The sequence below is a fragment of the Vidua chalybeata genome, chromosome 2, assembly GCF_026979565.1.
Source record: "Vidua chalybeata isolate OUT-0048 chromosome 2, bVidCha1 merged haplotype, whole genome shotgun sequence".
Lineage (NCBI taxonomy): Eukaryota > Metazoa > Chordata > Aves > Passeriformes > Viduidae > Vidua > Vidua chalybeata.
The window spans coordinates 72,538,286-72,564,264 of NC_071531.1; the positions used below are offsets into that span (position 1 = coordinate 72,538,286).

General features: G+C 45.4%; 2 protein-coding genes and 1 non-coding gene across 5 annotated transcripts; 2 read left to right on the top strand and 1 right to left on the bottom strand.

Annotated features, from left to right (window-relative positions):
- Positions 1 to 888: 888 nt before the first annotated feature.
- MRPL51 (mitochondrial ribosomal protein L51) lies at positions 889 to 1,868 on the bottom strand. Its single transcript, XM_053932975.1, has 2 exons — positions 1,331 to 1,868; positions 889 to 1,160 (listed from the first exon to the last, which is right to left on the bottom strand). Exons 1-2 carry the CDS (start codon positions 1,866 to 1,868, stop codon positions 964 to 966), a joined length of 735 nt encoding a protein of 244 aa, XP_053788950.1. The 3' UTR covers positions 889 to 963.
- Positions 1,867 to 25,711, top strand: NCAPD2 (non-SMC condensin I complex subunit D2). Of its 3 annotated transcripts, none has more exons than XM_053932924.1 (31): positions 1,867 to 1,990; positions 2,082 to 2,157; positions 2,255 to 2,313; positions 2,770 to 2,951; positions 3,474 to 3,613; positions 3,936 to 4,063; positions 4,148 to 4,271; positions 4,353 to 4,500; positions 5,418 to 5,615; positions 6,127 to 6,261; positions 6,823 to 6,907; positions 7,518 to 7,695; positions 7,900 to 8,021; positions 8,960 to 9,169; positions 10,623 to 10,797; positions 12,298 to 12,382; positions 12,518 to 12,651; positions 13,635 to 13,767; positions 15,303 to 15,384; positions 15,489 to 15,650; positions 15,891 to 16,105; positions 17,825 to 17,936; positions 18,233 to 18,356; positions 18,553 to 18,708; positions 18,915 to 19,092; positions 20,141 to 20,235; positions 22,441 to 22,521; positions 24,576 to 24,762; positions 24,990 to 25,116; positions 25,249 to 25,407; positions 25,572 to 25,711. In XM_053932924.1, exons 1-31 carry the CDS (start codon positions 1,867 to 1,869, stop codon positions 25,652 to 25,654), a joined length of 4,197 nt encoding a protein of 1,398 aa, XP_053788899.1. In that variant the 3' UTR covers positions 25,655 to 25,711. The 3 variants fall into 3 exon arrangements, with proteins under 3 accessions (XP_053788899.1, XP_053788909.1, XP_053788911.1); XM_053932934.1 differs by having other exon boundaries at positions 7,521 to 7,695; XM_053932936.1 differs by lacking the exons at positions 24,576 to 24,762; positions 25,249 to 25,407; positions 25,572 to 25,711 and having other exon boundaries at positions 24,990 to 25,078.
- LOC128784863 (small nucleolar RNA U85) lies at positions 2,374 to 2,695 on the top strand. The gene has a single exon (XR_008429664.1). It is a non-coding gene; the product is annotated as a small nucleolar RNA U85 (small nucleolar RNA).
- Positions 25,712 to 25,979: the final 268 nt, after the last annotated feature.

The window sequence follows — 25,979 nt, forward strand, 5'->3', positions numbered from 1 at the left end:
GTATGTCACCCTGCTCCTGAGAATGTGGACTTCAGCTGTTTAAACAGAGTTTGCCTTCACTTTCCTCAGGCTTAGGCCTAAAGAAAGTTCTTTCCATTCATTCCCTGCCACTTCCAACCAAATGCTTTTGGAGACAGAGCTGCATTGCTCTTTAGCAAGATACATCAAGTCAGAAGATAACTCCCCAATTACTTAGCAGCTAAATTAACAGCTAAGGCAGAATTGGTATGCAAATGCCTGCTCATCTAATGGAGTTTTCCCAAGTGTACAGTGGTGTGATGTTGCACTACAGGGATGCCAGCTGTGACTCACCGTAACTTCTCCTCTAAAGGAACTGGCAACAGTTACGGAAAACTAGAAGCAAGAATTTTTAGAAACATTTAATTACCTGAATTACTTTTGCAAATCCTGCCTAAATTATAAACAAAAGGCCATTAGGTCATTAAATGTTATTAGCAGGGGCTAAAGTCATCATGAGTGTGGAATGAGACAAATCCCATTCTTAAGACAAGTTTTGATGCATTTCAACTAACATTTGGATCATTCACACTTAACCACAGATGAGTGGAGGGCAAGGGGGAAAGCCATGAGCAGGACCTTGAAAAATTTGGCTATGAGGAAAAATCTGAACTGGAGAATACTGGAATTGTCACATTAGATGTGTGAACCTGGGGCTTAGAGACTGAAAGGATGCTAGAAGCCTGGCCAAAAAAACAGAGGACCAGAGGGTCAAGTTCAGGGATGCAGGTTGGAACAAATGCCTGCAAGAAGTACGTCAGAAATGACTGAGGGGGCACAGAGGAGCTCAGGCCTGGAGCAGCAGGCTCTACCCCTTGGGAGCGGGGTAGAAATATGCAGCAAAGGTTGTAGAAAGCACTTGGAATTCAATTGCGTGGAAGCTGGCTTTATTCTGACTGCAATGCCACAAAACTCCACTCCACAGGCTGAAGCCACTGCTGTTCCCTAGCGGTGCTTTCCGGTGCGATTGAAGCGCTTGTACAAGTACCGGATCCTCTTGCTGAGTTTGTGATAGTCCTCTGCAAACATCCGATCGCCCACCATCTGCTTCTTGCGGATGCATCTCTGCAGCTCATTCCCCCGCCAGCCTCGCAGCCAAGTGGGCCCCATGATGAGATTCTTCGGGTGGATCTGGAAGCCGCCTGAAAACAGGAGAGACAGATGAAGCCAGGCACTGGAGAAGGCTGTTCCCAGGGCGGCCGGCCCAAATCCTCCACGCCCTATCGCTGCCGGCAGAGGCGCCAGCCCGCAGGTGAGTCCAGCCTCCCTCCCCTCCTGCCCCGGGGCGGTGCGGGCGGGGTGTGTGTCTTACCCAGGATCCCCACGTTGTCATACACCCCGAACAAGGCCCGCTTCTTCGTCCACCGGTCTACCGGCTTGCGCTTGGGCGGCTCCTTGATGCGGATGGGCCGGGAGAGCCCCGCCAGGGGCGAGGACAGCGGCACGGGGAGGCCGGGCCGCGCGGGCGCCCAGCGAGCCCCGCCGCAGTCGCTAAAGCCCCGCTGGGCGCAGGGCAGAGAAGCGGCACGGCCCAGCAGGGCCCGGCCCGCCGCTTGCAGCAGCAGCGTTGCCGCCGCCGCCATGGGGATGATCCCCGGTGCCCCGGGGAAGGGACGGGACGGGAAGAGCGGCGGTGCCGCCGGGCCGCCCCTTCCGCCGCGGAGCGCAGAGGCGCGCGGGTGACGTTGCGCCAACGGTCGGGAGGGCAGGGGAGCCGGCGATTGGGCGAGGGGCCGGCGCGCGGCGCAGCCGCCGGGCGCTGATAGGCCCGTGGCGGGAAGGGGCGGGGCGAGCGCGGTTCGCGCGCGCTGTTTCGAGCGCCCGGGGCCGTGCGGGGCTGTGGCGGCCATGGCGGCGGCCCCCGAGTTCCACCTGCCCCTCGCTCCCGCCGATCTGCTGCGGGATGGCGGCCCCGGGCGCTACGTGGTGCAGGAGGTGCTGTCCGTCCACGAGCTGCCGCCCGCACTCGCCGGTAAGGTGTCCCCACACCCCCTTCCCGGTCGGGCCCGGTCCTGCCGCCGGCTCATGGCCATCCCCACGCCTCTCTCCGTGTTTTGCCGCAGCTTTCCGGGCCGCTTTCCGTGCGCAGGGCGCGCTGGCCGTGCTGCAGCACTTCGACTGCGTGTACAGCGTGCTGCAGTGAGTACGGGGCAGGGATGGGGCGGAGGGGCGGGCGCTCGCCCCTCTGCCAGGTGCTCTTTGCCCGCCGCCCTTACGCCCTGTGTTTGTCCCGCAGCCACTTCCGAACCCTGGGCACGGCTGTCAAGGAGGACGCCCTGGAGCTGATGATGCACGGTGGGTACCCGCTGTTTCCGGCCGACGCAGGACTAACAGAGAGGTTGTTTTCCGTTGGCAGCTCAATGATGATATAAAGGCTAATGTGACTCGGCCAGCTGGGCTGCACCCTCAGCCCACTCCTGTCATACGGTCTGTAATCTTGGTGGACGATGCTGAGTTGTGCATGTTCGCTGTAAGGGCAGACCGACAGAAAATCCTCTCGCCCTGGTCCCTGGAAAATACACCTGTGCGATGTATCAGCTCAGAGCGAGTGTTTCTCTGAGCTGATGGAGGGCTGTGGAGATAGGACAAGACAGCATGCCCAAGGTCTGGGTTGCAGGGGGCAGCCCATGTTACAGCTGGTGAGATGTGAGCACACATCTTTGGTAATCTGATGGCTGCTCTAAGCCTCCGAAAGAGAGGATTGCTGAGGGACCTGGCAAGGAGTGCTCATGACTTTCTGCTTCTCCTCAGTGGTGTCCCATCATTCCAGTGATCTTCCTGCTATCTTGAGTGACTCTGGGCTGAGCCATGCAGACCGTGCTGCTCACCTCAATGCTCTTAAGATGAACTGCTATTTGCTGACTGGCCTGATGGATGCCTTTGAAATGGAAACCTGCAAGAACAGTTGTTTGGAGGCAGATCCTGGTAGGAAGGTATGTGAAGGGACTGGGGGAAAGGTGATAAAAGTCAGAATAAAATTTTAAGTTTGCTGAACTCTGTAGTATCTGTCAGATTTATAGCTGAGTTTATATAAACATGATGCCAGCAAGAGCAGTGCATAATGTGGAGTACTGGTGCTTCTCTGAAACTGTGCATGGAAAACAGCCAAAGGAAATCATGTTTCTAAATATCAGCAGGGACTTGGATGCCCAGGCCATCCTATTTCATTCTTCAGTTTCTGTCTGGAACTTAGTATGCCAGTATTTTCTCAAGATTTCCTTTCTGTGGTGGCAGTGGATGCAGGTATAATCCTTAAACCACACAAGACACTGGTGCTTGCCTGAGCTAAGAGAGAAGACTTGCGGGGGGGAAAAAAGCCCCCTGTGATCTCACAAATCTCACTATGTGTCTCTTAATGCTATAACAGACTTAAATTTTGAAGGAAACAGGGTAGTGACAGAGTTTTGTCTGTTGTGAAGCTGCTGATGTATCTCACTAAGTAATCTGCTTTCTAGAGCAGGAAGAACCATGCCAAGACTTCTGGATCCTTGTGGGAAGAGGAGCGGGAGCCGCTTTTACAGCTGCTTACACAGCTGCTGCAGCTGGATCTCCGTCAGCTTTGGGGTGGTTTAGCAGTGGAAGAAGAGTTTGTCAGGTATGAGTTGGAGCAGGTGTATTGGTGGAATGTGTAACTGGTTCTGAGGGATAAAAGGTTAAATGATAGCTCTACCAATGAGATGGTATTACAGCGCTCTGTGGGGTGCAGATCATTGGGAAACTGAGGAAATAGCTCAAGGCAAAAGCAGCATGTATAGGAATCACTTCCTCTCCTCATGTAGGCCACAAAAAAATTCAGATGCTTGCTAATTTTTAGAGGCCATTGGAGAATCTCTCAAACAGAAATGTGTGATGTGCTAGAATGATGTGTGTGCAAGTTGAGATAGTGAGTTGAGATAGTTTGTCTTCTGTGGGTTTAGCTTAATGACGGGAAGCTGCTACCGTATCCTGGAGAATCCAAGTATCGGCCTTCAGAGGTACCGGGTCACACGGGAGGCTCTGACACATCTGCTTGCTGCAGCTCTGGTTCACTGTGACCACATGTTCAGTGAGTTCCTGCCATTCTGCCTTCTTCCTGAAGTCATTCCCAGTTACTTTCCCTGACCTCTTTCTTCCTTCTCATGTGTTAAAGGTGCCACTCTGAAGATCACGCAGATGCTGCAGCACTTTGAACATGTAGCCCCAGTGTTTGCACAGGCCGTGAGCCTCTGGGCTAAAGAGTATGGTCTAAAAAGCCTGGTGGGTGAACTGCTAAGGTGAGAGAAATACTTGGAGGCTTGTCCTTTTATCCCTAGCAACTTGAGGCACCCCATTCCTTGTTTCATCTTTCTGCACAGGGAAATTGGACAGAAATGTCCCCAGGATTTGGCTCGTGAGGCTTCTGGAGTCAAGGGTTATGCTACTTTTATAAGTGAACTGGCTGAACAGATTCCAACTCTGGTGCTCTCCAACATGAGTGTTCTCCTGCCTCACTTGGATGGGGAGGTACGTTTCTGCAAAGTCACCTGTCCAGAAAAGTCAAACGGTAGAGGTGCTGCTATCCAATTTTTCTGTCTGAAACAGAACCTCTTTCACAGAGCTCAAGTATCCAAAACCTGCTCTATTGGAATAGATTCTGCCCTTACCTAAAAGACGCAAAGGGAACCTAAAAGATGCAAACGGAACAGAAACCATGGCATCTCCTGTCTAGTTGTCACTATCAGACTATCAGTTGTCAGAGAACAGGAGACTGCCTACTCGTCTGAGGTCCCTGCTGTTGTCCTTTGTTCTTCAGCACTTAATAAGTTTGTCATTGTGTTACCTTCTCTTTATCTGCTGTAAGTGTTTCTCATGTCAGTTCTTGGCTTCTATGAACCTACCTGGATAGCAGGATTTGGGTTGGAAGGGACCTTAACACCTCTGCCATGGTTAGGGACACCCTCCACTAGACCAGGTTGCTCAAAGCCCCATCCAGCCTGGCCTTGAACAGTTCTAAGGATGGGGCATCCACAGCTTCTCTGGGCAACCTGTTCAAGTGTCTCACCACACTGTCAGTAAAGAATTTCTTCCTCATATCTAATCTAAACCTACCTTCACTTTGAAGCCATTCTCTCTTGCCCTGTCACTGAATGTCCTGGTAAAAAGTCCCTCTCCAGCTCTCTCACAGCCCCCTTTAGGTACTGGAAGGTGCCTCCCCAAAGCCTTCTCTTCTGCAGGCTGAACAAGACCAACTCTCAGCCTGTCTTCATAGCAAAGGTTACTCTGTCTTGCATGCACAGCTATGTTCACCCAAACCTAATTCAATAACCATGCTAAAAAAATTCACTTAGGGCTGGCACCTGGGATTTGGAAGGCCCAAACTCTGGGCATATCAAATCATGTCTTTTGGTCTGTTCCTAGTTCAACAACTCCTGTCTTGGCAGAGTTACACAATGCGAAATGCCATTCTGGCAGCTATGGCAGAAGTGCTGGTGCAGGTGCTGAATGGTGACCAGCTGGAGGAAGCTGCCCGTGGCACTCGGGACAAGTTCCTGGATATGCTGCAGGCCCACGTGTGTGATGTACATGGCTTTGTTCGCAGCCGCGTGCTGCAGCTCTTCACTCGCATCGTGCAGTGCAAGGCAAGTTGACTAGGCAAATGGCATTGCCTCAGTCATCTCTTCCCATCTTGTGTGTTTTGAGGGAATTTCTGCCACTCTGCTTTTTGTTTGCACAGATTGAAGTTTTAACAGAGAAAGGTGCTGTCCCTGTGTACTGTGGTGTCGGCAGTTTCTTCCAAGAGACCAAAGATCCCAGGGGTGGGGGAACTGTGGGGTGGAATTAGATGCTGCTTATTCTTACCAGGACAAACTAGAAGAAAGAGCATAGCATACAGCCTCTTTTCACACACTAGTATGGGAGAACATCACAATTACCAGATATACTAAGACTCAACTCAGCAGGATCCTGGATAACCTAAATCCTTGCTTTCAGTGGAGGCTGGACCAGAATATATCCAGAGGTCTCTTGAGCCCTAGACTTTTCTGTAAATCTATAATCTGTGCTTTTTAGTACATTAATATATCTGCAGTAAACTCTTCCCAAGTCTCTGAGCCTTCTTGATAACTTTATCTGTGCTCTGTTGTGTTCTAGGCCCTGCCTTTGACTCAGTTTCAATCTGTGGTGTCGCTGGCTGTTGGGCGGCTCAAAGACAAATCTGTCTTAGTGGTTAAAAATGCAATCCAGCTCCTGGCTGTGTTTTTGTCCAATAATCCCTTCTCCAGCAAGGTAAATCCAGTTAATATGGTGGATATGTTAGATATCTCTTTGCAGGCTAAATATCTGCGGTGTGCTATAGCCAGGGCAGTAGCATTTCTGTGTCTTGTGGGAGGAACGGTGTAGCCTTTGATTCTGCAGGTGGCAGCTTTCTGGTCTTCTCAGGTTCAGATTTTGAGTTCTTGGACTCATCCCTCTCTTGGTGAAATTCATAGCCCTCCTGCTGAAGGCCAGGAGGGATGTGATTGAGGTAAAAAACCTGCAGCAGTTTTGAGTCCACTGTGAGGTTTCTCTCCTTAGGATCAAAATTAGTTTTTTAGAATATTCTTCGTGGATCTGCAGCTCTTTGTGTTTAGCTGCACCTTCTCCTGAGTTTCTGAGCCTGAGATGAGCAACTTAGAGCAGTTCTCATTCTAGGATTGGGGCCAGAGTCTACTCTTCCAGTTTCCCAAAACAGGGTTATCCATGGGGGTTGACAACTAAAGCAGGGGGTGGAAGAGAGAGGAGAATTCTGGCATTTCAGGAAAAGGAGGATAACTTACATATTTCTTCTTCTCTTCCTGACATCTTTAGCTAAGCTGGACTGACTTGGATGGGCCACTGAAGAAAGAAGTGCAGAAACTGAAAGAAATGAGGGATCGTAGCAGACCCACAGCAGGTAATTTCCTTTCTTCTTCTTTCCACTTTCTAGGACAGTCCAGAATGTACTTTTCCTCATATTAAATTTGCTCCCAGGTTGTGACAGCTTTTGTCTCAGATCGTACCTCAGATCTCAGTGTGAGATGGTGAGACCAGATAACTGGGATTAAACTCACAACAGTTTTCCTTATGGTGGTGTTATAAAAGGATCATATTAATATCCAGGTCTAAATCAACAGTCCTTATAGCTATATATCCTATTTTCAGGGTAAGAACTGAAAATGTCTATGAACACCCTCCCAGGTTTCTCTTTTCTACCACTCAAGGACTGCTTGAGTCATGATTTTGATCAGATGTTATTTAAACTTGATTTGTGGGCAGCACCAAAGTCCAAGGCTAAACAAATTATGTTATTCTTATCTGTCTTTTTTTCTACCTTCAGTGGTTTATTTGTTTTAGTCAGAGTTCTTGTCTTGTCTTGTTCTCACTGCAGTCTGGGTGGGATCAGCAATGGGAACAGTACCTGACTGGGGAGGGGGTAGGGGAAGTTTCTAATTTCCAGATGAGTTTTTCCTTCCCATTAAAGGTGTCACCTGAGTCTGTGTTCTTCAATCCTTCTGGTTTTTAAGTAGCTCCAGTGATCGCCCCAGAGGAAGAGTGGCAAGCGATGCTGCCAGAAGTTAGGGCTGCCACACAGCAGCTCTTTCAGCCACTGCAGGAAGGGGAAGAGGAGGTCCTGGAAGTTGAAGAAACAGCGGAGAGGACAGTGGAGCAAATCACTGGTCTGTTGAAGAAGCTGAATTACAAGTAAGAAGGCTCTGCGGTGACAGTGTTTATCCCACGGGGTGATTTCCAGTAACATTACTCTGTAGGAAGAGATTGATGTGGGCACCCAGTACAAGATGCTGATAGGAGCTGCTTTCCCAGGTGTTCAGGGCAAAGTTGGATGGTTTCCCTTATGTTCTGCTCTGATGTGTTGCTGATACTCTCTTGGGCAATGTCATTGTCCAGGAGTGCAGCCCGCCTTACACAGAAGGCCCTGTGTCGCTTCCAGGGAAAGGAACCTTTTGTTGGCCCTGGGGAGGAAAACGAGGAGGCAACAATCCTGGGTGTTCTGAAGAGACTTTACACAGGTAACTATATCACTCTGTCTGTTCTCCAAGTCCAAGATAATGCCAGAGCCAGACTAAAACCCTCTGGAATGCTCTATCCCTCCTTCTGACCTATGGGGCTCAGTCTGTGTGTACCTGACAGCTCCCAGAGCTGCAGCATCTCTGCATCATTTGTTCAAGTACCTTGGCATTTTAGCTGGATTATACAGATCTTAATTTTTGGTTGGAACAGTTCCATGGTCCCAGTAGAAGTGCATTTTTGGTGCCTTAACTCACATAATATCTGAAGGGAGTGAAGCCAGTGTTGCTGCTCACACCCTTCTGCCCTGTCTGAATTTGTCAGGAGTTCTGCTTCCTGAACAGGTGGTGGCACATAATGCTTACCCCTAGCAGCCTTGACCAAGTATCTGGTTCAGGCAGAGTCTTGGTTATCTGGGGCCTGAGCCTCTGGGTGTATTTTCAAGATTTCACACTCTTTGTTTGGTGTTTGTTTCAGCATGAGGTTGCTTAGCCAATCACGTTGAGCATATTTCTGTTGGAAGTCTATTGTCTAAAAATCTTAACTTTGTGAACTCTCCACACTTGCACAAACTTTGCTATGGAGTAGTAGTGTTTGCCGTCTCTTGGTTCCCTTTGAGGTCCCTCATCTATCTTTGGGGAATTATCAAGTTCAGATTAACCTTATCAGCATTTTAATGGAGTTCACCCCAAATGGGCCATGTCCTTCTATACCCTTTTACCATGCTGGCAGTTCTCTGGAGCATCACACTCTAGTACTGGAACTTGCTCCACAGCATGCCAAGATTTTGTAGCTAGGTCTGATTGCAGAATTTGGATTTTTGTATCCTGGCTCTTGGAAGGTGTCACTGTGGGATGGGGAGAGGAGGGTTAAAATGCCCTGAACTGTGCCTGTTTCTCTTGTATCTTCAGTACTGCTCACAAACAAGTGTGCTGTGTAGGTTCATGCCCAGGTGAGAACAGTGAGGATCCTCCACGTGACAACAGCAGTGACAAGATTGAAGAAGTTATTCAGGAAGAACAGCCTCAAACAGAGCTGGTCAAACAGGAGATGTTGGTGCACTACCTGCAAGATGCTTACAACTTCTCTGTGAAAATCACAGAAGCTCTGAACCTGATCAGCAAGATGATGTATGAAAATTCTGTCTCAGGTATGTGAAATAACCATGTGAAAATAACCTTTTTTCCCCATTCAGCATTTCTAGATCTTTCCTTGCTTGAGAGAAAATGTTGGAGTGGTAGAGCTCCAGGAGAAGGAGAAAAGATTGAAGGAGCTGCTCTTCATTGAGCAGATGTCACAGACACTTCCAGGGTATCGGAAAAGCAAGAACCATCTAAATGAGTGTCATGAAGGAGTTGAATAGGCTTTTGGGGAATATTTATTTATTTAATGTCTATTTATTTTTTAAATACCAAGGTTAGAAAATATTTTTTAATATGTTTAAAAGTTGTTTTTAAAAACATATGAAATAAAATGTATTTGAACTTTCTGAAAAAAAAAAAAAAAAAAAAAAACAACCAGGTAACCAAATGTGGAAGCTGTCCTGCCTTCTGTGGGGAGGGATGGATGTTCATCATCTCAGCTGAGGTTCTCTCAGAGTAAGCCTGGCCAGTGAAGCTGTGTTTAGTTACGTGTTCAGTGCCCTGACACAGCTTCAGCTGTTATGTTGGCCACAAGAGGGGAACTAAGCAGCTGGTCTCCTCTAACTCACCTTTCCTCAAACTTTATTCTCTAGTTAAACATGAGCCTGATCAACAGGTTCTGTGGCCTGGTCCTCTTCAGTGCTGTAGAGAAAGGTGGTAATCAGAAGGCCTTTGAGTTAATTCAGCTGTTCATATTTCATATTAGAACTACTGTAATCACTTAGACTTTTTTGTAGTGTTTATCAGAAATTGGCATTTCCAAGGGATGAGGGGCACAAGTCCCTCTCCCATCCTCTCCAGCACATCCACTTGCACAAATCTGGGGTATTGATGGGTGTGGGCACCGCAGTGCCCCAGACTTCATGCAAACACTTCTGAGGCTTCATCTCTGTTGAGGGCTCATATTACTTGAGATAAGCATGTGGGCTTCCCCAGCAAAGTTTGGGGTCATTAGCTGTTTACACACACGAAAATGAACTCCTGGGTTAAGTCTTTACAGGTCCTTTGAAGTTCAAGGCCAAGAAATTCCCCTACCTGGTATTTAAACACCTGGGGTTTGATTGTGTACCTCAAATAGCTTAGTTCCTCTGGTTATAGCATTGCACTGGGGCTTATATTCAGCTGTCTGCTGTCACTATGAGACCTTTTTTCTCAAAGTTACTGTTTCCCAGAAGAGAATTTTGGGGCTTTTTTTTCTCAAAGATAGTTTCCGTGCTCTTTCCCTAACCATATCACATTGGATTTAGCTGTAATATTGTTAATTTGTGTCTCTTTTTTTGGGACATCTACATCTTTGTACTAGTGATCCCATTCTGACTCAAGGCCTCTGCAGACAGTAGCAGTGATCTCTAGATGTTTGTAAAGCTTGCTGTGAGACCAGTACTCCTATGAATTTGTTTTAATGGCCTCTTTAATGGGAACTGGGGAAGAACTGCACCATCACAACTGTTCTCTCTGCAGTGGTACAGGAAGCCATTGAGTTCTTCGTGACAGTCTCACAGTTTGGCGTGCCCCAGGCACTGCTTGGAGTCCGCAGGATGCTGCCCCTCATATGGTCAAAGGAGCCTGGAATTAAGGAGGCTGTGCTGAATGCATACAGACAACTCTATCTGAGCCCCAGCGAGGATTCAGAGAGGTATGGATCTTCCTAATCAGATTTTTTTTTTCCTTTCCCTCCCCCCATCCCCTTTCTGCTATTGTGAATGGGGTATGGACAGGAGGAGAACTGAGAGTTGCCATGCTTCACGCTGAGCTGAAACATAAAGTTATTGTCGGAGTGTCCCAGTCTTCCTGCAGAACCCCCTGCTGAGCTTCTGTTCTTGGCTTGTCATAGAGCTCATGTGTAGGAAATTCATGCAGCAAAACTCTGTGAGACCTTGCAAAGCAGATGCTGAGAATTACTTGAAGTTAAACTGTTGTCAGGCACTAATATTTATTGTTCTCATAAATGTCACTTTCATACAAAGCATTGCCTAAATAGTCTGGGTAGGGTCCCTATCTGATAGGGAACAAGAAATGTTAATTATGAATGTTTCTCTTGCTAGCAGGGTTCTTGATTGGCAACAATGAATTTCAGCCCATTAGGAGTCACCTGTTGATATGGAGTCATCCCATGTCCAGGAGACTTATATACTTCACTCTGTGGGCAAAGTTGTTGGCCAATGTCAGTTGTCCCATTTTGAGTTTCTTGTAACTGTAGTTGTTCATCTTGCTGGAATAATAAGAGGAACAGTGTGGTCTAAAGTTGAAACTATATTTCCGTTACCAAACTTAAGGTTTTTTTGCTGACAAGTCATACATGCTGTGGCCTTGGTCATGTGTAGGCATTCTACTTCTGATGTACCCAACATATTCCCCATTTCTTTGTCCTTTACACTATACAAGGTTGGTTCTTATTTGGGTGCTTTCACATGTATTTCTATTTGTATTTCAGTCAGACCAATCTTAAATATTTTTCTAACAAATTCTACATGTCTTAGATGGGAGGATGTTAAAGGGTCTTTGTTGCTTATCCTTCTTGAGGATTTGGTGGTGGGAGCTTGCTACCACTTGGAAGTTTGCTTCTTCCATACTAGAGAAGAGGTGTGTGTTCTCTCTGCTTTGGCACTTGCCCTTTTTTAGTGCTTACCCACTTGTAAATCCTGTTGGATACTCGTGCAATAAGATAAGCGTGATTCCTGGTGAGATGCACCATAACTCACCCTCATTTGTAGCATCAGGGCAATAAAGAGCACGTGCTGCTTCTTATTTCTTCCAGATAATATTGCCTGGAAACAGCACTTCTACGGTCTGTGCTCTGTCCTCATTTGTTCATAGAGAGATTTTCAGTTTCTAGGGAATTGTACTTTGACTTGTGGTGGGGAATAAACTGGGAAGTGGCTGCTTAGTGCCTCTGATTAGATCTTTAAACATCATAAGGAGCACCAGTGCACGAGGCAATGGACTTATCACACATCATGGCCATTGGCACTTGGGTGACTTCAAGAACTCAAGCTTGTTGTGGGAGTTTTCTTGATCCTGTGAATCATCTCTGTTATCTAAGAAATGTTTTCAGCTCTTTCAATAGAGCAGTAATTGTGACAGTTGCTTTTTCTTTACCTTTTAATTTTTTTTTGTTATTTTTCCCCTTCCTAAGGGCCAAGGCACAGGCCCTGGTGCACTCTCTCTCTCTCATCATGGTGGATGCATCTCTGGGAACGATACAGTGCTTAGAGGAAATAGTGAGTATTTGCTTTGCCTGGCTTTGGGTTGTGTATCTGCTTTATTCAAATGGTAGCCATTGCAGATTACGTCTTTACTTTGAAGTTCATTCTCCTTTGCCTCTCTCTAATTTTTAAATTGCATTCCTTTTGCAGATCTCAGAGTTTGTGCAGAAAGATGAAATAAAGCCTGCTGTGACCCAGCTGCTTTGGGAGCGATTCACGGAAAAATCTCCATGCTCGTCGCTCGAACGCCGCGCTGCTTTGATGCTGCTGGGGATGATGGCACGGTGAGCCTGGGGCCAGGTTGAAGCCTGTGAGTGGAAGGATGTACAGGGAGTCGATTTTTATTGAAGAACTGTGGGTGCTGCATCAGCTGACTCTTTGGCTCTAGCTTCAAAAATAGTAACCCTATCATGGGGTAATGAAGCCTGGAACTAAACATAGTTGTGTTGGATCCCACCAGCATAGCCTCTGAATGGTTATGATGAGATTATTTTATTAATGCCCATCCCTTCCCAGAGTTTACAGTGTCACAACTCTGCAGTTTTGTCTGTGTTTGGATAAGAACAGTGAGAAGCTGCTGAGTAGAGATGTCTGGAGCCTTTAGCATGAAGAAAAACGCATCTGTTTCACTTTCTGGGGGCAAAAAAAAAATGTGTCTGCACTAAAAGGTTTTCACTTCCTCTGTTTCCCAGCCCAGTAATCCTTTGGCATTCAACTTACTTGCTCTTCTTACTTCAGTCCTTCATTAGTCAGAAACAGGCCTGCATTATGGTAATCCTAAAGTTCTTTCACAGGCAGAAAGGAGAACGGGTGGATGTGGATTTGGGATTGGCTTTTTTTGGATAAATGTTGGTTTGGTTTGTTTTGTATCCCACAGTAGAGGAAGGAATGATATATTCCTCAGGTCACAAATCCTGAGCTCCTCTGCTCTTTCCTATTTTCCAACATTTTTGTTTTTCTTACCCCTGTAAATTTTGGTCCTTTCTGATAGGAAAGAAGAGTCAAGAATCTTCTTTACAAAGAGGCTGTTGATCACTTTGGAGAAAGTCATCTCCTGGTGGACAGTGTATTACATTGGCTTTTGTGGAATACTGCTTGTTGCTCCTCTAGCTGTATCTTGAGTCATTTGGATGGGTTTTATTTTTTTCCCCTCTTATTCAAACCGCTCCCTTCCACAAGGCACAAAGAGTATTTCTCTTGGTTATCCATACTTCTGTAAACTGTCAGCAGCATCTCATGTGATATCCCCATCCCTTCCATTCCACAGAGGAAAGCCAGAGATTATAGGTAGCAACCTGGACATCTTGGTGACAATGGGGCTGTCTGAGAAGGCATGTGAAGACTACAGGCTGCCTCAAGAAGTATGCAATGTTATTTCCAAGCTTGCCAGTAACCCTAAGGTAAGTCTATGGGTTTGTTCTTGAGGTCATCCAGAAACAAAGAAAGGGGGGAAATTGTTTGCATGGAAGAAAAGAGAGAGGTAATTACATTTTTACAGATTTTGAAATTAAGTAGGTTGAGACCATTCAGCAGCACTGTCTGGAAAGCTTAGCACACATCAGTGAACATGTAATAAAAGAATTTTCATTAGGCAACAGGCTGAATTCAATTAGTAAAGAGTTCAGTGCACAAGAAAATATGTTTTCCTTTCAATTCTCTTCTTCAGACTCCCAATTCTAAACTGATTTGTGTTTTCTCAACCATGAAGCCTTTTGCTCTACTCATGTTTTCTGGTGGTGTGATTCTTTTGCCCTCCCTATTAATTGATATTCAGGAGTTGTCAGCTGTACAGCAGAATATAAAACATGAAAGGCTTTCAAACCTGTCCATGTTGTACATGTTGTACTTAGAACAACATGATGGTTGATGGCTTCTTTCCCTAGGAAACAATTTATACTTTTTTTTTTTTTTTTTAATACACTTGGAAAAAAATCAGATTTTTTTGACTCAGTCATTTGGGGCATTTTGGTTCAGGAGTTCTATCACAAAAGCAGTCCTTCTTTACAGAGCAGCATCATTCTGTGACAGCCCCTTCCACTGGAGATGTTGCTGCATGAACTTCATGAGTTAATGTGTATTACAACATTCTTAAATGTTCTAAAGATGGCTGTAATTCAATTTTTGGCTGACTTAAGTCTGCAGTTAAGCTTGTATGTGAAAAGGGACTGAACTGAAAATATTTGGCTGACTGACTGGCCATAGCTCTTCTCCCATCCATCCTCCCAACCAGAAATTTAGTAGAGAGGACAGGATTGTGGTGAATCAGGAGTTCCTGTTTCAAGCTACTGAAAGCTGGTAAATCCTCAAGTAAATTCTGTTTTGTTCAAGTATATATCCATCAGGCAAACACAGGTGTGCTGGGACACCTCAGGTATTGTCATACTTGGTTTAGTAGTTCTCTAGTATCTTATTCCCAACCTAAAAGGTGGTGTGACTGATACAGAATATATGCAACAACCTAAGTGTGAGGTAGTCTTGGATCCAGACTATCCTGTGTTATTTCCACTGATGATACTTTGCTTTTAAACAAACCCATATGGTTCTGTAGTACCCCAAGGCAAGTTGTTAATGACTCTAAGATGCTCCAGAGGTTTCCCTCTTTATTTATTGCAGAGAGTGAGTAAATAATATCAGATCTTAAATGAATCCTTTTGACATTTCAAAAAAGTTATTTTGATTTAAGGTGAGATGGTGGAACTGTCTGGGTTGGCCTGGGATCATCATTTGGCCAAGCTTTAAATCCACCTAGTGTAGTCACCATGCTGTCACAAGTGACAGTAGTGTCCCTGCTACATGTTTAGCTGCAGAGCAGTACTGGATGTCCCTGGCATGGGTTTGATTAACATTGTGCACACAGGAAGGTTGAGTACTGGGAAGGGCATGGGGAGATCTCATGTGCTACTCCCATGGGAGTAACTCACCTTTGTCTCTGCAGCCAGCACTGGAGAAGAGTGCCCCTTTTCGACTGCCACAGAACCACATGCTCTTTGGTTGCCTGAGTGAGACTGTGAGTAAAGGTGAGCCCAGGTCAGCAGGAGGTTTGGAGGAGATGGGGTTGGGCTGCGAGACCGCCTGTGTTATCATTGGTATGTGTGGGTACATTGCTCCCTCTTCTCATCAGGCTTTGCCCAGCCAAGCAGTCACTGGATCCCCTTCATGGAGGCAGCTGTAACTCTCATCTACCAGTTGGCAGAAGGGGCAGAGGAGATCTGTGCTGACATCCTGCATGTGTGCAGTCAGCAAGCTCTGGAGAAGCTGCAGGAGGCTGATGAGCAGAAAGCTGGTGAGAAAAAAAGCTGATGAAGGAAATCTGTACCTATTGTTTCCAGTGCCACTTTGAGTGGCCTTGAGTAACTGTAGAAGAACAGAGCTGAAGGGCTGGTGGAAGTGTAGGCATGGGAATGCATAAGTGCTGTGAAGCAGTTTGTGGAGTGTGGAGATGGGTTATTTGGTGAGATGTGGCACTAACTAGCAGGGAGGAGGTCTAGATCAACACTGAACTGTGGCCATTTTTCTCCTTTAGATGCAAGGGATTCTCCAAGCAGAGTCTCTGATGGTGCTGGCAGTCTCTCCACATTCCTGCTGCTGCACCTGGTGGCCCTTGTGGGACAGGTGGCACTGCAGCAGGTAGCATATTTGGAAGTGTCAGTGAGTGCAGAGCTACGCAGGCGCCGCCTCCTCAAAGAGGAGAAGATCAAGAAGCAATATGACACCAACACAAAGAAGCAGAGACCCCAGGTGAGAGCCAAGGGTTTTTTCCCTATGGGCAGCTCTTCTAGTGTCCCAGCTGCAGTAAAGTTCTGGAGAATTCAATCCTGAGGCTGCATGAGGTACAGGACAATCTGTGCTTCAGGAATAGAAACAGACAAGTATTGGTCAGGATTGACAGGGAGAGCTGAGGTCCTTTAATGACCCTATTCACTAGAACTCCCACACTGGTGTTGAGTTTTGAAGAGGCAGAGGGGAGGGAGTGAAGGATGATGTCGTGGCCATGCTTATCCTCCTGCTTCAGGCAAACATTCCCCTTTCACTCATCACATTTTTTTTTTTACCAGTGCAGTCTTTTGCAACTGATGCCGTAGTGGTGAAGAAACATCCGTTTTGTTTCTTCAATACCAAAAACATCCATTTTGTTTCTTCAATACCACCCACAGTGGTGAAGAAACACCCTGAGTTCTCAAAAAAGGCTTTCTAGAACCCCAGTCCAGAAGATTTGAGAGTCCTATTCTCTGTTAGGTAGTAATGATGAAGGTTTAACAGTAGTCTTTCTAACATGATTTGGATACTACAAATGCCCTGTTTGGTTAGGTCTACCTTAGTATATTTTCCAGAGTGTAATGAGGCTGACTTTCCTGGGTAAGAATAGAGAAAAATGTTGTGTCCATCTAGGTATCTAGTCTCTATTAGATGGTTATACTCCTAAGTCTACAGAGAACTTTGTAGTTCATTTCCTCATCTACCTGCTTATCAGTGTCACTACCATTTTCCACACAGGAGGAGATTATTAGGAGATTTTCAAAAAGTAGCAGTTGGATATAGATTTGGTCCCCACTGCAATGCCCATGTCTCCTTTCTTCCCTTGTCTTGCTTTTTATTTGCCATAAGATTTCCCATAATCTTGCTCATGGAACCAGCAATTCAAAGGCTGCTTTGAGCTTCTTGCTTTTAGTATTTGAATGTCCCTTAAGTTATGCAGGACTCACACACTGATGCTGGATGTATCCTAGGTCTGTTTTGTCTTAGTAGTGTCAGTAGTTTAAGCTTTCTTTACATTCTGGGCTCCTCATTACAAGAGAGATGTGGAGCTCCTGGAGCAAGTCCAGTGGAGGGCAATAAAGATGATTAAGGGACTGGAGTATCTCTTAGAAGGAAAGGCTGAGGGAGCTGGGCCTCTTATAAGCCTCAAGACTGAGAGGGCATCTCATCAATGTCTGTAAATATTTGAAGAGGGAGGTGCCAAGAGGATGGAGCCAGACGGTTCTTGGTGGTGCCAAGTGCTAGGACATGAGGCAGTGGGCAGAAATTGATGCACAGGAAGTTCAACTGATTATGAGGATGAACTTCTTTACTGTGGGGGTGACCAAGAGCTAGAATAGGTTGCCCAGAGAGATTGTGGAGTCACCCTCATTTGAGATACTCAAGAACTATCTGGGCACAATCCTGTGCAATGTGTTCTAGGAAGACCCTGCTGGAGCAGATGATCCATTGTGGTCCCATCCAACCTAACTATTTGATCCTGTGATTGATGTTCTGTAGTATGTGGACTGGCAAATCCCAGACTACCCTTCACAGCTTCATTCAGTTCTTGGGGGAAAGTGGGTTATTACACTCTGTGTCAGTCTGTTCTCCACTTTAGTTGTACAGCTGGTAACATGCATCTACCTCGCCAGAGAGAACCCTGTGAAGAAAGAAGTCATTGTTGCGTGACATCTTTCTTACAGTCTCCTCTCTGCACAGAGCACAGGGAATGAGACCACTATGGAGGAGGAGCTAGGCCTCGTGGGAGCCACGGCTGATGACACCGAGGCCGAGCTCATCCGCAGTATTTGTGAGACAGAACTTCTCGATGGTAAGTGTGGCTGCCACCGAGGAATACTGGCTGGCTGCCTGTGTGAAAGAGCAGGTACAGTGGGTAACAGGTCCTGAAGAAGGAAGGCTGTTTCCTCTGGAAGCAAGCACTGTCAGTTTCCATGTAGGCTGTCTGTTTCTTGGCTCTGCCTTTCTGGAGGTGGTTGTTCAGTGGTGAAAGTGAGTCAACCAGTTACTGCAGTTTGCAGCAGCTCTGAGATAAATGGAGTAATTGTTCTTAAAGCACGATGCACAAACAGTGCTCTCATGCTCACTGTCTTTATCCCCACTCTCTAGGGAAGCACCTGCTCTCTGCCTTTGTTCCTCTGGTGCTGAAGATCTGCAACAACCCTGGACTCTACAGTGACTCGGCGCTGTCAGCTGCCGCAGCCCTCACTCTTGGCAAACTCTGCATGATCAGGTACTGCTGAGCCATGCCAGAGTTCTTTTCCCAGCCTTCCTAGTATTAAAGCACAAGCAAATGTTGCAATTCCTTTCCCAAGGAAAGAACAAACACAGTGTTCACAGATTGCTTTTTTTAAACTATTTTGTTCTCTGCTCTCTGAGAGATGGAATTCTACTATCTATCCCTTCTTTCCTGTACCCTGTCTTGTTAGCTCTGAGTTCTGTGACTCCCACTTGCGTCTGCTCTTCACAATGATGGAGAAATCCACCCTGCCTGATGTGAGATCCAACCTCATTATTGCCGCAGGAGACCTAGCCATCCGCTTCCCCAACCTGGTGGAGCCTTGGACATCACATCTCTATGCCAGGTAACGCTACACTCATTGTTGGGAGAGGACATGTGATGAAAACCCTGTGAAAGGGTGACACTGGGCCTCCAGAAGGTGAGAATGACCCAAGAAGGCAAATTTGAAGATGCTGGTACGGGGAGACCAGAGCTTTGGGCTGTCATGAGTACCAGTAACTCAGAGACACTCCCTTGCTGCTTTCTGCAGTAACTGTTTGCTCCTGTCAGGTTGCGGGACCCCTGCCCGACTGTGAGACAGACGGCTGGGCTGGTGATGACTCACCTCATCCTCAAAGACATGGTAAAGGTGAAGGGCCAAGTGAGTGAAATGGCAACTCTGCTCATAGACCCAGAGGAGGCAATCGTGGGAGTGGCTCAGAACTTCTTTGGAGAACTGGCCAACAAGGCAAGTGGATGCTCAGGGACTTTATTTCACAAGACTAGGCAAGGGCTGTTGGAGGCTGGATCAATAACATGAGCCCTGGAGAAGGTGTGTTAATGGCGTAGAGCCATTGGTCTGTCTCTCTGTGGACTAAATAAGGGTAGTTAAAAGAAATTTTGCAATACAGGTTTTGCTTCATCCTTGCTTGATGTTGCTGAATTTGACCTCATCCATTCACACTGGAAGGCAGGCTCCAAACTACTGCCTTTTCCCTTTGCTTGCTTGTATATGCCCAGCACAGGGTTAGAAGCAGTTTTCTGTAGCTTGCCTTTAGGCCTTACAGCAGAGTTCCCTGACCTTATGGTCAGGGAACTCTGAAACCTTCAGGTTTCTCTGAAACCTTTCTGAGTTGTTCTTGGCTGTGGGACACTGAGATACTTAAATTGTAGCAGTTTCTGCCCAATCACGTAAGAACAGGAGCAGCGTTACCCCCAGTACACTGTTCATTCCATGTGCAGCCTCACATGGGCCCTTCAGAGTTTGAGATTTACTGCCTGAGAGGCTGCACTGACACTGGGGCTTTTCTGTCTTGGTTTGCTTTGTTAAAGGAAAACTGGCCAACTGACTGCACTGACTTCCTATCTCTGCAACGTGCATGACAAAGCTATGTAAAAGAAGTGGGAAAGAGAATATGGATTGGACCTTTTTGGGCAAGAAGATGGAAAGCAGTTCTGTGAACTGAAGAACTGTTTCCTTTAACAGGAAGCTTTTTTTGTTGGGTGGTGGCAAGGTTGGAAGGCAAAGAAACTGCATCCAAGTCTGCCAAAGAGCAGAGCTGGGGTGAAGTGTTTAGCTTGTTGGTTGGCTGGGGTTCCCCCCCCCTGCCCCCAGCCAAATAGTCCTGGATAGGTTTGGCTGGCTGTGTACAGCTCATTTCAAAAAGCTGATGCTTTCAATCAGTAGATTTGGGGTGGAGAAAAAGGAGGTAATTTTAAGTGGGCAGCTTATTTGGCTTGACTCAAATTATCCTTTATAATTCTGTATCTCATGTAGAAACTTGTGTTCTGTACAGGGTAATGCTGTCTATAACCTGCTTCCAGACATCATCAGTCATCTCTCAGATCCTAACAGCAGCATAGAGGAGGAATCCTTCCACACTATTATGAGGTATTCTGAGGTTAAATAAATCTCTTATTGCCAGGACTATGTTTATGCAAAGGGGGTGTCATATCAAGGGAAGAAAAACTACACTGACATGTACAAAATGCTTTTCCAGTTGTTCTCTTTGGTCTGACTTTTTCAGTCTGTACTGGAAATGGAGTCATGCTGAGGGGAATTGATTTTAGAGCTACAGAGTTGGGGGTGAGGAGAGATTCTACAAAGAGTAACCACTAACTCAAAATTACTTTCCCTCTAGAAAAGGAAAATAGTTGGTTTTACATATGGGAACATGGATATGCAACATTAGGAAAACACAACAGGTTTTAAAGACTGCTGCTTTTGTAATTGGTGGCTACTGGAGTTTTGTAAGCAGTTTTAGTAAAGCTGTAGTTACAGTAACAGGTTTGGATCTGGGTTTGCTTTCTGGTGGTTTGTTTTGTGGGGGCTTTTTTTGTTGTTTTGGTTTTTTTTTTTAGGGTTTTGGGGTTTTTTTTGGGGGTTTTGGGTTTGGTTTTTTGTTTTTTGGTTTGTTTTTTTTTTTTTGTTTTTTGTTTTTTTGTTTTTTTTTTTTTGTGTTTTTTTTTTTTTTTTTTTTTTTTTTTTGTTTGTTTTTTTTTTTTTTTTTTGTTTGGTTCAGTGTTTTTCAAGAAAGCCTGACTCTGGAGTATAGAGATATTGGAATATTTCAATCGGAGGTTATTGGTGGCTCATAGACAGCACTAATAATGTCTTCATTGGTAAAGTACAGACATTTTCCTCTCATTTATGAAACTTAACCACATGAGGGGTTTTCTGAGTCATTTGAATCCCTATGGATTATAGAGGGGAAGGGTGTTAGACAAAAGTATTGCTGTTGCTGAAGAGAAGAACAATAAAATCTCCTATGATTTTTCAACTAGTCTTTCTGTCTATGAGAATCCAGTGCATTGAGGAAGAGGGATGGGATTTTGGATAGGTAGGAATTGCAAGACACAGAAAAGGTCTACTAGTGAGGGTTTAATTGAGACTAAAATTAATTTATGGTGGCAAAAGTAGATTAATATTTTGCTTCAGCTTTAATTAAGGAGAGTAATATGAAATACTGGGAATTACAGCTTGTGGTTCCTGACAGCACACATAGAAGTGGAAGTTAATGCCTGAAGTGAAGCAAACCATCACAGGGAGACAAGAGGCACCACATTTAAAAAATCCAAATAATTTTGGAATTTTCAGTACTGTTTTTAATTAATATCAAACTGAAGGTGTTACCACAGACATAGAGCATAATAAGTGTAGCAATTGCATTAAAGTGTGACTGGTGGGGTTAAGACAGGTGTAAGATGAACTTTTGACTTCCAGCAACATACATGGAGAGAACTGGAGGTGTCTGGCAAAGAAGAGGCAGTATTGATTTAACAATGTAGACAGGTATCAAATTAGCTTAAGGATAATTAATTTTAAAGACCTGATCATCACTTAACACACCACATATCCTTTAAAGAGGAAAATAAGGGAATTAGTAGTTAAAGATTAATTGATGCTGGAAAAAAATGCAAAGGGAGGGCTCTTGAGAATGCTGTCTCTGTTATGTATCTTAGAAAAGCAGCTTGGTGTGGTGGTTGTAGACATAACAAAGACTGAACAAGGAAGTGCTTTAGAACAACTGTATCAAGGCCAGTGGCAACCTGACTGAGGTAGAGTTAACAGAAATGTTGGTACAAGAAATAGGGAGAGCAGGAGGACCTTCTTAATAAATAGAAGTTATTCAGTGATTTCTAAGAGGACATAGTGCAAAATGCACCAGCACTTAACTGTGCTAAAGTCCAGGTGTCTCTATTCCTTAAGACACTAAGGAAAAATGGATTAAGTTAGCATTTAAGTTCTGTTAGACTTTGTTCCCATTTTAGTGCAAAGTAGTGTTTACTTTTGCATTGATCCAAAATACAACAACACACTTTCAGCAAATTAATAGTGAAAAAGCCATAAGCATGGTTTTGAGGAGGGAAAACACTGCATGCCACAGTGCTCCCCTCAAGGTTTGCTTGTCAGACAAACTACTCTATCAGTGCAACTTGTGAAGTGAGGAGATTGTCTGGAGGTGCTGCATGCTCTTTAAACTGGGTGGAAGGAGCAGATAAGAAGTCAGCACTGCTGCCTTTTCAGCACCCCTCCTACCTGAAATGGGAATTCCTCTGTGGGCTCTAATATTTTGCACTTTTTTTCCCCTTGCAGACATCTGTTCTCATATATTACAAAAGACAAACAAACAGAGAGTTTGGTGGAGAAACTTTGTCAGAGATTCCGGACTGCCAGGTGGGTTGTAATCTTAATTTTCCCGACAAGCGCTTCTGCTTCTCAGGATTTTTCAGAAGAAATGAGCTTTTATGTGGTGGTTGTGAAAGGTTCCCATTATATTCTTCACATGACAAATGCAACATAACTTGGTTTAGGTCCCCCTTTTTTTTTTAACTACCTTCTCCTAAAAATACATTAATACTTATAAATTAAGGTTTTTGGTTTTATTATGCAGTGATTTACCCCCTCTTCCTTCCTTTTTTAAGGAAAAAAATTTGTGACAGTCTAGATCTACATTACAGCTGAGCAAGGAGACATCCCACATGTGGATTTTACATACCTTTGTGATCCTTCTCCACGGGCTATTCCCTTGAAGCTCAGCTAGGAAATTAGTGTGTTCAGCTGAGAAGTTGGGATCTTTCCAGCAGTCCTGTCTGGGATGATCTCAGCTATCAAGCTGATATAGGCCTGTCCTTGTTCTGTGTGCATGAGCTGCTCAGTACCAAGTCTATGCCTGGGACTCTGTTCTGGTTTTTTATTATTATTATTTTACCTAAGGGCTTGTGCCACCATACACTTTGGCTTTTGCTCTGCTCCATCTCCAAGATATGCATACCTTGCTTGTGCATTGCTGATTACAGAGTATAGAATGCAGGACTCACACTGTGAATATGGGATATCATTTAGCTTTCTAGGTTTTGGGGCTTTTTTTGCTGCTTTTCTTCTGCTCCCCAAGCTGTAACTTCACTGACCCAGGCGTACACTTTTTGTTTCCTTCCAAGAAGAATAATAATAGAAATTTATCTCCTTCCATTCCAGTGAGATATCTTAATTTTAACTTCCACTGGCTTTGGTGTACCCTACTTCCCTCCATTCCTGTGGTTTTCCTTCTCCATTGTTGTGGTTTTGCCCTTGAGATTTAAGCTGTCTGCTTATCTTGGCCATTCGTGCACATTGCCTGGGCATGTGACCTGCTCAGCTGCCTCAGGGAGTTGCATATTTCTCAAAATATTTGGATTTTGTTTCCTGAGCAAGAGTGGAGAGTGGTCCCTCTCTCCAAAGTTGCCTCCCAGGAGCACTGGTGAGCTCTTCACACCACATTTGTAAATAACCATCTGTGTGTAAGTTGTGTCTCACCTTTAGTAGACTGTCCCATGATATTTCTGTACCATGAAGGTGATCAGCTTGGTGCACACTAGTGGTACTGCTAGACCAAGACTCTCACTCCAGGCTAAAATGGGAGCTTAACAGAAAAGATTTGCAGCCACCGTCACCCTCCTCAGCATTTCTGTAGTTCTAAACATAGCAACTTGCCATGTGTCATTCAGACTGTAAAGGTGGAAACACCTGGATGCTGCAGCTTTGTTCTCCATCTGTCTGGGTTTGAGCAGAGCATCCTGAGACAGCTTGTGCTGGACAGACTTGAGGCCTTCACTTTGTGTATATTAAAAATAGGGGCTTTGGCCTTGCTTTTTCCCATCCCATTCCATCACAGTGATCTACATTAGGGATGTTAGTTTGTGCTTTTCTTTTTATTTCCCTTTGGTTTTATTCCAGTAACTTTTGCTGGAATTTGGATGTAGTCATTCTCTGATACAGCATTTGTTATTTGTTGACTTTATAACTTAATAAATATGACTTTCTTTATGTAACTAACCCGGAGAGGGAGAGAGAACATCAAATACAGTTTCTGCTTGAGATCATCTCAAACATGCAAAAATGAACAGCTGGGGGGGTTTGTTATGTGGTTGAAATAAGGTCCTTCAAGAGGAGCCCTGACCTCACTGAGTCTTTTCCTCCTGTCAACCAGTAACTTCTGACACTTCTCAAACAAGTGACTGTGTTCTTTAGCAGTGGAACCTTCATGTTTTTCCAACAGGCACTAAGTCAGTGTCATGGAATACAGTGGTGGTTATCTGTGGTATGGCACAGCACCCTGCCACTGACCTGTAACAGAACAACCTGAATCTCATGTCCTGCAGGGTAGAAGCACCTGGTAGTTCTGGGTGAGATGTGCTCATCCTCACACACCCCTTTTTGTAGGAGCTAATGGTGATCTTTGTCTTTCCCAGGACTGAGCGTCAGTATCGGGATCTGTCCCACTGCCTTGCTCTGCTTCCAGTCTCAGAACGGGGCCTTCACAAGCTGCAGGACAACTATGACTGCTTTGCAGACAAGCTCCAAGATCCAGCTGTCTACAATTGTTTCCAAACTGTGCTGGCTCGATTCCGCAGAGCAGGCATCAAACCTGAGACTAAAGTAAGGGTGTGGGACAAGGGTCCAGGCCAGCAAAACAATTGCTTTTTACATACAGTGACTGGAAAGCCCTGCAGTTTTTCATTTTAAGCAGACTATTCCTCACCCCTGACAATTTATCAATTTATTTATTTAACTTGATGGCAATTCTGCTATGAATGTAATACTTCTCTCCCCTCACCTTCTCTTTTTTTTTTTTCCCCTCCACTGCTGTTTTACATCTCCATCAGGCTCTAGCTGAAGAACTGGAGCAGAAGCTGTCTGCCTCCCATAACCGAGGACTGGATTCCACAGAGATACGCCAGGATGGTAGTCAGACTCCAATGCCAGCACCAGCCAAGAGGAAACCAACAGGAAGTACGTTCCTTTTTGTGAGATTCCAGCTTCCCCCTGATCCTGCAGTCCAGCAGAAACACCTAAGGACTTTACCTCACCCTTACAGACAGAAGTTTGCTGCTTTTCTCTATTTTTTTCCCTTTTTCTTGACAGGTTCACGCCGCCCACCCCTAAGCCCAGCCAACACAGATGATGATTTTGTCACACCCCCACCCCGCACCCTCCGAAATCATAAGCGTGCCCAAAAGCGCCCTCCACGCAAAAAAGCCATCATTACCTTCTCCAGCGACGAGGAGAACAACTCTGAGGATGGTAAGGCACTGCACACGTGTGCTCTAAGGGGGGAAGGACTACAGATCTGGCCCAACAGGGCTGTCCCTTTGGTCATGGGCTTCAGACCACTGTGGAGGTTGCCTGTAGATTTCTCTGCTCAAGGCAGTGGAGTGTTCATTATTGACACGTTTTACTCTCTTTAGAGCTATTGGCAGAATTAAGAGAAGAAGAAACCCCCACCAAAACAACTCCCATCACCAGATCTTCAGCCCGACGGCTGCGCTGAAGGAACCATCTGCCACTGCCTTTAACTAAAAATAAAACTCCCTTGATGCAACCGTCACCTTCTCTTGTCTGAACTACCCCACAATTCAGCAGTTCTTTAAATGAGGACAAAATGGAAGTTAACACCAGGCTAAAGCAATCCTAACCCTTTCTTCTTATATCTCCACAAAGAAAGGCAGTGCTGATGAACATAGTTGCCACTTGGACTGATTTTGCCCTGACTTTGCAGATGAGAATAAGCTGCTCTTATTAAAATTTTTTTTAAAAAAACCAAAAATCTTTGGAAGAAAGTCTTTCTAAGAAGAGCCAAACTACCCACAGAGTAC

Excerpts from the sequence above, each read along its gene's own strand:
- NCAPD2 (XM_053932924.1), top strand. The coding sequence starts at position 1,867 with ATGGCGGCGGCCCCCGAGTTCCACCTGCCCCTCGCTCCCGCCGATCTG. Across the intron at positions 19,093-20,140 it reads TTGGAGAACTGGCCAACAAG|GGTAATGCTGTCTATAACCT; the intron begins GCAAGTGGATGC and ends TGTTCTGTACAG. Across the intron at positions 22,522-24,575 it reads CAGAGATTCCGGACTGCCAG|GACTGAGCGTCAGTATCGGG; the intron begins GTGGGTTGTAAT and ends TGTCTTTCCCAG.
- MRPL51 (XM_053932975.1), bottom strand. The coding sequence starts at position 1,868 with ATGGCCGCCACAGCCCCGCACGGCCCCGGGCGCTCGAAACAGCGCGCG. Across the intron at positions 1,161-1,330 it reads TGACAACGTGGGGATCCTGG|GCGGCTTCCAGATCCACCCG; the intron begins GTAAGACACACA and ends TCCTGTTTTCAG.